The sequence below is a fragment of the Vicia villosa genome, unplaced genomic scaffold, assembly GCF_029867415.1.
Source record: "Vicia villosa cultivar HV-30 ecotype Madison, WI unplaced genomic scaffold, Vvil1.0 ctg.001519F_1_1, whole genome shotgun sequence".
Classification (NCBI taxonomy): domain Eukaryota; kingdom Viridiplantae; phylum Streptophyta; class Magnoliopsida; order Fabales; family Fabaceae; genus Vicia; species Vicia villosa.
Genome location: NW_026705649.1, coordinates 24965 through 35289, shown reverse-complemented (window position 1 = coordinate 35289; position 10325 = coordinate 24965). Strand labels below are relative to the sequence as shown.

The 10325-nt window shown below is 32.8% G+C and overlaps 1 protein-coding gene across 1 annotated transcript; it reads left to right on the top strand.

The window, feature by feature from the left end:
- The first annotated feature begins 5932 nt into the window (after positions 1-5932).
- LOC131635616 (zinc finger transcription factor YY1-like) lies at positions 5933-10108 on the top strand. The gene is made up of 6 exons (XM_058906250.1): positions 5933-6183; positions 6436-6494; positions 7288-7487; positions 8265-8354; positions 8993-9136; positions 9387-10108. The coding sequence occupies exons 1-6, from the start codon at positions 6098-6100 to the stop codon at positions 9915-9917; spliced, it is 1110 nt and encodes a 369-aa protein (XP_058762233.1). The 5' UTR covers positions 5933-6097; the 3' UTR covers positions 9918-10108.
- Positions 10109-10325: the final 217 nt, after the last annotated feature.

Here is a 10325-nt window from a genome sequence, read left to right as displayed (position 1 = left end):
CTTGAGAGATGAACATTGATGTGAGCGATACTGAATGACATTGAAGAGTATTGTAGGTTGAGTATAACTGGTCGATAAGTTTAAGTTTGTGAGAAGTAGATTATATGCATGCCTGATAAGCTAATTCTTTACTAAGAATGTATTTATTTTCAGTTCATATGTTTTATTTTCCATTTCTACTTTCGATACATTTTAACCCAAGCTCGAAAATATTGAAACCGTTTAATGGCATTCTAACGACCATTCCCTGTGGAGACGATAAATTCCAAGAATAATATTTCTAAATCTTTTGTGCTTGAACAAATCTCATCACATGGTTTTTATTTTTATTTTTTAAAGACTGATAACTAATCCCTACACCAATAGCTCTTTTAACTCATTCTACCTCTTGAAGAATTTCATCCAACACACCAGACATATTGTTCAACATCCTGATGGACTTGGTCATATTTTCAAGCTTTGTTGTTAACAAAGTCACTTTATCCTGGAGATTAGAAATATCAGCTAACCATTCTTTCTTTTCAGCTCGTAGTTGAGCTATGATTTCCTTATGTTTTTCTCCTAGATGACAAGCCTCTTCACTTTTGTTGCATAATCATTTGTAAGAGGCAGTCAGTTCATCTTTAAACATTTCTTCAACATATAAGTCTTCATCAGAATCCCACATTCCAATTAAGGTAATTACAAGTTTAGCAGATTCATTCTGAGTTTCACTTTCAGAGGTATCATCATCTGACCAAGAAATAGATAACCCCTTATGTTGTGTCTTGAGATATGTAGGACACTCTGCTTTAATGTAACCAAAGCTTTCACATTCATGACACCGAATGCCTTTACTTTGATTAGACTTCTCTTTTGTTTCGGTTTTTCTCTAAAAATCATAGTTCTTGCTGAAGTCAGGTGAGATGTTCTTGACATTAGGTCTTGACTTCTTGCCAATTATCGTCAATACTTTGTTGAATTGCCTCCCAAGAAGTACAATGGCATTTGACATTCCTTCATCAATATCTAGGTCACATTGACCGTCTTCATCTTCAGTGTTGGATACAAATGATATGCTGTTGCTCTTCTTTTTATATTTGTCACTAATAGACAACTTAAATGTTTGAAGTAACCCAACAAGTTCATCCACTCTCAAACTGCTGATGACTTGAGCTTCTTCGATGCTGATCACCTTCATGTCAAATCTCTTAGGTTGAGATTTGAGAATTTTTCTAACCAGCTTTTATATAATATTTTTCAAATATCCAATATAAAATCATAGAATTTTTTTTAAAATTATTATTTTATACCAGCTTTTCAAATATACAAAAAAACAACAAAACAAATCAGATTTTTCAAGAAAATTCGATAGTGTTAATTTCATTTTTTATTGGCCTATCCGGTATGAATTACCAAGTTTTTCAAAAAATTTAGAAAATTACAAAAACAAATTGGATTTATAAAAAATCAGATAATGTTAACTTTATTTTTTATATCCTAATATAAACTATCAGATTTTCAAAATTCTTTTAAAATATACTAGATTTTTAAAATTTTGGTAAAAACTAATACCAAAATTTTAAAAATGCTGTAAAAATGCAACAATTTACTATGAATTAGTCATATAAATTATCGATGTACTATTAGGTTTTTATGAATTTTACTACTTTTTTTAAGAGTGGGTTTTTTTGACCAAATGTAATTTTGAGATAGGTTAATAATAAAAAAACATTTTGGTCAATACGAAAATTATAGGGGTGGCAGGTACATTTTTAAGGGTGGCAGGGAAAAATCTCTTTCTTTTAATATGGAAAAATCAATGCTTGAATACGAATCATCAGGTTGTGAATCAAATCTAACAATATTAATTATGGGCCCATATTCTTATTGTGACTTTTTAAATATGCATGTCATCCTAGGTAGGAACAATAACCATTTTCTTTAAGATTTAATCCCATAACTTAAACCCTTTCACAACTTTTGTGTTACCAACAAAGACACATTTATTTGACTTTGGATCAAGTTTGGCCGAATATTCATTGGATAAATGCACATATGTCATACATACATACCTAATATACAACCTTTCCATCCAAAGAAGCTCGTGGTGAACTATCAGTGAGATAACAAACCATGTTAATAGCCTACTCCCAAAAATCCTCTGAGAGTTCAACATTCAACCCATAGACATCCCACTTTTTTGACAAAGGATCCTCTCCTCCCCTCCTTTTCTCTCCATCACTAAAAACAAGTGCAATAGAATTTATGAAATTAAAAATATTGATAAAAAGATTAAGAGAGAGAAAATATTAGAGAGGGAAAGAGATAAAATAGTGAAGGAGATAATTGGAGAGAATAAATTGAAGGAGAGGATCCAAGTCCCACTTTTTTAGTTATAAACTTATTCATTCTTTCTATTACATCATTATGTCGTGGTGTCTTTCAAATTGAAATGCCTATAAATACAATGTTATATACAATTTTTTTGAAAGTTTGAATCAGTGTAATTTGTCCCATTAATTGGCCACGAATAATTGATCTTTTTTATTGTTTGATTCTATACACATGCCTTCTACAAATTGAACTTGGTAATGACTTCAAATTTCTACTTCAAGAAATATATTAAAACCTTGCTAGAAAAATCACTGGTGAAAGTTAGGCATGACAACAAAACTCATACCCGCGGGTACTCACCGAACCCTCCCCGAAGTTGACGGGGAAAACTCGCTTTGACTGGGTTTGGGTTTTCTCCGATTACAAAATATGAGGACGGGTCGGATAATGGGACCACTAGTACCCACCCCAAGCCCGCCCCGTTTATTTAATTATGTACTTTATTAATTATTTTTGATAAATTAGAATATTGAATATGTGTCAAATGTTTTGATAATTTGATTTCTATTTTATTTAAAATACTTGAAATATATCTATAGAATTTTGTGAGATTTTTTTACTTTATCATTTATAATGTAATTTTATTGTGGAAAAAATAAATATTTCTATTAAAAAATTAATTTTACTAAATGGATGGTGGCGGGGCAGGGATACCCGAACTCAACCCAAACCCGTCTGGGTTTTAATTCTTCATCCTGTTTGGGTTTGGGATGGGGAACGAGGATTGTTTGAGGATTCAGGTTTGAGTTTAGGGGAGGTAAAAATCGTCCTCCAACATGCCTCGTTGCCATGCCTAGCGAAAGTCACAAAATACTTGGAACTACCAATAGAGGGCTCGTTGGTATGTCGCCACACATCATAATACACATAGGTTAGAATTCCCTTACTTTTTTGTTTCTCAATCTTATACCAAAAACAACATTGTTTCCCAATACTTACACAAACCCATATTGCAATTGTGAACATCCTAAAATAGATTCCTATTATGAAGTTCCATGATTTTACACTTAATAAAATGATATAGTTGTTTGTTTCAGAGGTTGATTGCATCATTATTAGACTCAATTGGTCTTTTTTCACATACAGAACTTCACAATGAGTTCCTTATTCTACATTATGTATCATTTGAGAATGATACAAGAGTTTAGTAGGTAATTACGTCGAGGTTGATCGTGTTTATCTCGTAGGTAAGATTGGTCATCAAACGATCGTAAGAACCTGATAAATAGCCTAATAATAGAATTTCCTTGTCTTCGTCATCGACCTTCACCCCAAGCCTCATCAGATAGGTGATTTTGTTGTTACAAATAAGATCCTTCTTGCATCTTCTGACCACATAGTAACTCATTCGCAAACATTTTGTTCATCAATGATGTGTGGTGACTAACACCTTTTCTATGTCTAATTTACCTACTTATCCAGATATCTTTTATTTTAAGGGTTTCCCACTTACCCTGTCCTTTTATTACGATAAAACATGTAGTGGGTGGCGGTCGTTACACAATCATGCGGCTTTATTTTGCAACGCTAACCTATAAATGTCCTCTATGTCCGTCGCTGCCTCTTTCGTTTCATGCAAGACCTTCTATAAACCTTGTTTAGAAAAAAAAAAAAACTCTTAACAAATATTTGCTTAATCTAAAATTGCATGTTTCATCAAATATTTGCTTAATCTAAAATTGCATGTTTCATTAAACCTTGCCACCTTGAATTTGTCACCAAATTTAATCTTCATTTGACATCAATTATTTGATATTCTATACTTTCTCTTGTGAATAATTGTGTGATTTTAAACTCGAGTAACTAAGTTGAATGCCAAAATTAGTTTTTAAGTCATTTAAAATAAAAACACTTTTTACGTTCAATTTAATATAACAAACAACTCAAATAAGTAATTTGAAACTCTAACCCTCTAGACTTAATATATTATGACATATGCAAATTTGATGACACATTGACCAAAAATATTTTATTATTAATAACAATTTTGACTATACTTTTGTCTATCTTATAAAAACAAAATGATGTGTTTAACATGTTTGAGATGTTTATAATAAAAATTAAAAACAAATTTAACAAAAATATTAATTTAATTAAAATGTACTTGACAGTGTAAAGTTAATCATAGATGTAGGAGGAAGTTTCACTTTATTTTAGTTACATATAAGGTAATACAAATGGATGATAATGATAAATGAGTTAAAAGGTAGTGCACTAACAGTGTAAAATAGTTTTACACTGTCATCTAATAGAGAGTTATGAATGTGCTATGTCATTAATTTTTTTTTAAATAAAAGAATGTTTAATTATATGCATGGTGGTGATTGGTTAACAGTGTAAAAATATTTTACACTGTCAGTGCCAGTGGCGGATCCAGAACTTTTCTATGGTGGGGGCTTAAAAATAATGGATATATTTTGACTAAAGAAAAATATTTCAAATTGTTCCAAAATACATAATATAACGACAAAAAAGTTAAAATACAAAAAAACTTACAATTGTACTCTACGAGTTTTCATATTTTGAAAATGTTCAATGATTTTTTCATTGTCCACTTCATCAAATATGTCACTCTCTATATATGTAACTAAACAATCATTCAACCACTCATCTCCCATACGATTGCGTAAACCATTCTTCACAAAATGACTCAATTAGACAAAGTCACAGACTCACAAAACTAAATTGATGTTGAACTTGAACTCTTGAATGAAATAATGGAAAAGGAAGAAACAAAAAAAAGTGTTATGTCAAAATGTGAGAGTAAACTGTAAGAATTGTGAGAGAATGTGAATAAAGTTAAGAGAGAGAATGAGTGGAGATTGTAATTGAAAAGTTAAAATAATTTAAAAAAAATAGAAATAGTAAATGGTAATAATTAAGAAAAGAATTTGAAGAGTTAAAGTAGTATTGGGTAGTTACATAGTACACCTTAGTGGGTTTGTTGGAGTTATATGGGGGTTGAACAAATAATTAATACTAATTATTAAAAGAATTTTTTTTGCTTTGTGGGGTCATGAGCCCCCAATCTCCCCAATGTGAATCCGCCCCTGGTCAGTGCATGACCCATTTTCTCATGATAAATTTACATTGTAAAACTTTTTACATTAACAATGCATAGTAATTAATCTCTAAAAATATATATTATACATCATTCTATTATTTTTTTAAAAATTTTGGTATCCGACTTTAGGACTGATTTATCCAAAAGGACCAATCTCACTGCCCCATTAGCAGTATCCTATTTAAAATCAGACTAAAACTCTGTATAGACTGTTCCAACACAAGAATTGTCAGCACCTAATAGAATTCAAACTCAGTATAAACTGTCCCAACACAAGGATTGTCAGCAGCTAGCGCACTCTGCGTCATTCTATTAATTGACTGCGACAAAATAAATTTGTGTAGGTGGTAATAGTAATTACATTTTCCTTTAAATATGGCAAAATCAATTCATGAATACATATGACTTATTAGCCCAAGTCTAATTGGGCCTATACTTGAAAGTAGTCTACACCATCTGTAAATCGAGTCCGGTCTAGACCGGTTCGGTTCGATCTCCGTCCGTTTAGAGAAAAGCAAGAATTCGACATGGACATGCAATGGAACCAACAAGCTTCATCTTCCAACGAACTACTTCCTAATTTCTTTCATTCACCTCCCCTTTCAAACCCTAACCCTAAATTTCTTCAATCGAGGTCGAACAAATCGTGAGCAAACAATGGAAACTCACTTCAATCACAGTCTCTTCGAGAGACGCCCCTTCCTCAAATCCAAAGCTCCTGCAGTTAAATGGGTGAAACAATGGTACTACCCCCTTTCCTTCATCAACTCTTATTTCCTCAATTTTGTTTCTTTTCTTCAATTTTTTTACTTTTTTCGGTAGAAATTTTTACTTTGTGCTTGATCGTAGTTGTGTGTATTGGTCGTATCAGGTAAAGAGAATTGGTATTGTTGGATTTATACAGTGATAGATAAAATTTGGAATTGAGAGTTTATTCTTAAAATTTTGAATTCAATGTATTATTATGTGAATAATTGGAGTAATGTTACTATCAGGGTTCCCCAAGATGTTGTTGCAACTGGTGGGAAGTGCATGCTCTTAAAATGGGTAACAGGTTAGTCCTTTTTTTCTGTCTAATCTAACAAGGTTAAATTTTTCTAGTTGGCTGGTTATCTGGTTTATTTTAGGCTGTTATTCTGTTTTATTCGGTTACGGGATAAAACTAGTTGTATAAATCGTATATGATGAAAGAAAATTAAAACTTCGAAGGCCAGTGATTGACCTTAAAGGCCTATGAATGATTGACCTCTCCCCTTAATTTTCCCCTTAGGGTATTCATAATGCTAGTTTGTGATGTTTTGTAATGCTTCTGGTTAGAAAATAGACAATAGATACCATGGTATTCATAATGTTTTTGGTATGAATATCATGTCCTTAGTTTCATGATGGTTGGTTCATAATAATAAGTTTACACGTATGAATGAATTGGTTAAAACGGATTGTGCTGATATGGCACTCTAACAAAACGGACTATTACCTTGTGTGTGGCATTATTAGTATTACAACCTGTCATATTTCATGTGAACAGTAAACAATGGGATAAGTATCTTAAATACTCACACACCCGGCATAATCTGTTCACGGTGCTGATTTCAACATTTGTTTATAGTTTAAAATATTTAGCAATTGTTTGCTATGTTTCTGATAGCAACTTGCTTTCCAGATATCTTTTATAACCTTCTGTGTGATTATGTATTTCTGAATTGTTGTATTGATGTAAATATGAACATGGCATGTATTTTTTCGCGGTTATAGGTTAAGTTTGCATCCAAGGGACTATTATATTTTATGTGATGTTATTTCTCATTGTTATGCGTTAACAATTTTATGTGTTTTGTTTTCTTTAGAGGATGCCGTAAAGGCCTTGAAAGAAAAGGAGAATGAACCTTTAGCGCCTGAGCCAGAACCCGAGCCAACTACTGAAGTGCTTTTTCTTTGCAGCTACGAAGGCTGCGGGAAGACATTTATTGATGCGGGTGCTTTGAGGAAGCATTCTCACATCCACGGAGAAAGGCAATTTGTTTGCCATTACGAAGGGTGTGGAAAGGTAATGAATCTGTTACTTCAGATCCACGCACTCACAAATGCACATTATGTATGTTAGGCTGTACGGTTGTAACACACTAGGTTCGTTGTAGATAATTAGATGCTTGGATGAAGGGCTTACTTTTCTTTTTTAAATAAAATACTCTATAAAATGTATCTTTTAATGGCTTATGTGTGAATGATTGAACTATTATATGACCATTTATGATGTTGTTATTTCAAATTTTTAAAGGGAAATACTAACATGGGCACTTGGGGCATTTGTTAGTGTACTAAAAATAGAAAATTTGTATTAGAGATTATGCATTCTATTTCTTAAAATTTTCTGTTTTTCAAGACATTACTATTTGGAGGAATCCTTAACATGTGTCCTTAGGACCCAAGTTAGCATTACCCTTTTTAAAAATATCAAAATATAGATATAAAATTTAGCCCTCAAAAGCCAGCCCCGTCCAAAACCCAAAAATATCCAAGTCCCAAGCGTACCCTTAACAATTTGTTTGAAGCTTCGTAAGTTTACCCTCACCTCTATTCCTGTCTAGTTTCCAATTTTCCTAATATCATGTCTATTTAGTTACACTCGCATGTATGCATGTTATGTTGTATGGTTATAAATTGTAACCCCATAATTGCTCAAGATAGATCCTCATGAAATGTTCCATTAAATTCCATAGAAAAGTTTTTCCTATTTAATGCTATATCTCAATTTACAGATCTTGAGTTTGCTAAATGTCAGGTCTTTTTAGAAAATGCTTAGAGTATTTTGTTTCTGTTGCAGAAATTTCTGGACAGCTCAAAGTTAAAAAGACATTTCCTTATTCATACAGGGGAGAGGGATTTTGTGTGTCCTCATGAAGGCTGTGGTAAGGTGATAAATCTATCCATTGTTCTTGTTTATTGATCTCTAAGGTTTGCATGTTTGTATTTTTAATAAGCTTCATGTTTGGCATATTCCATCATACCCTGAATATCAGCAATAACATTTTTTGTTATTGTGGATTATAAACCTAACGACTGATCTATTTTTTCTTCCATTGGAATGATCAAATATTTGAGCTCTAGAGTTCGTCAGGTAATGAGGAAAATGACTATTCAGTAGTGGGTTACTTTGACTGCTGATATAGATGATGATCAACAGATTTGGAAAATTGTTAATTTAGAAGCAAAGCAATGTACACCAAATATAATTTGGTGGATGACTGTATTATTACTGTAATCATTGTTACCATGTTCACCATGGTTTGTGAGTAAAAGAGTCTCTCAATATGAATCTTTTTGCTTAACAACCCCATGGATGAATCCGGCATTTCGTTAGTTCATGGCTCAATATATATGGGAAGATGTAGACAATTATTCAAACCTTTGTAGTATTGTTGTTATTGAATCATTTTCAAAAAGTCAACTTTGGTTTCTAAGATGATAAACCTTAGTATCATGTTGTCTGGATTCCTTTTTAATTGTATTATTCATTGGTGAACTCTAAGATTTGCTTGTGCCAATATGTAGGCCTTCTCCTTGGATTTTAACCTGAGGTCTCACATGAAGACGCATTCACAAGAGAACTATCATATTTGCCCATACCCTGATTGTGGGAAGAGATACGCCCATGAATACAAGCTAAAGAATCACATTACTTCTCATCATGAAAAGGTTGGTTAATATTTCCTGTTTGTGTGACTGATGCAATTATGTGTTCAATGTGTGTTCACAACAGAAGATGCATCCTGGTTTCTGTCTAGAGATTTCATTTGATGTGTGTACAATTATAATTTGGAAGTAGTTGTATGTTTATGAGTCAAGTCTTCACTCGTGGAAGAAGTTAATGTGTATGAATAAGTGCTGTGAATGTGAAGTATCACCTCAAGCAAATTTTTTATTGACAGTTTCAATTTCATTGCAGGGTACACCAACACCAATGGAGGTGACGAAGTATGCTACTCCACAATCGGAAAAGCAAACAAAAGCACCTAAACCTTCTGGGGCAGCATATGGCTCGGCATCCTCTGATCGCCCATATGCATGTCCTTATGATGGGTGTGAAAAAGCGTACATACATGTTTACAAGCTTAGACTGCATTTCAGGAGGGCGCATCCCGGTCACATTGATGAAAATACCGAAAATGTCAACAATGAAATGGATGAAGCAAGTGATCAAGATGCTTATGGTGGAAAACAGTCTAATGGTAAAAGTCAGAAGCAGAGTAGGCCCAAGCCAAACGTGAAAGCGCCTCCTTCCAAAGTTCCCCAACGAAAAGGGTCGAATCCAACTCCTCCCACTATAAACATGGTTAAAAAACTTTGGCCTGTGAAAGAAGAAACTTACGACGAGGACAGCGAAGAAACCGAGGAGGATCGGGACAATGTTGAAGAAGGTTGGAGATATGCTGGAAACAACGAAGATGATGATGAAGAAACAGAATATGAAGACTGATATTTACTTGTGGCTTCTATGAATTCATTCTCATTTTTACCATCTTACAATATTAGATTTTTTCTTTGTTTCTTTCTATTATTTGCTTCAAGAAATGCGTTCAGTTTTTCTTGACATAGTAATACATTGGATATGTGAAGAATGAGTGATCAGTAGAATGAATTTATATTTAATAATAAAAAGTTAAGTAATATTTTTGTGCCAATAAATTTTATGATGCTACTTTTGTATGGCCAAAAGTAAACTGCTTTCCTAGGATTTGGAGGGTCCTGATTTTGAATTATTGAATGGTGTCTCTGTTATACATTTTAAACTTTTTTTCCAAGTTTTAACCATGTTAGTATCTAAGTTTTTCAAAAATAATTTTGTTACATTGGAGTGATTACTCTTAGAGTCTGTTTGGTAACA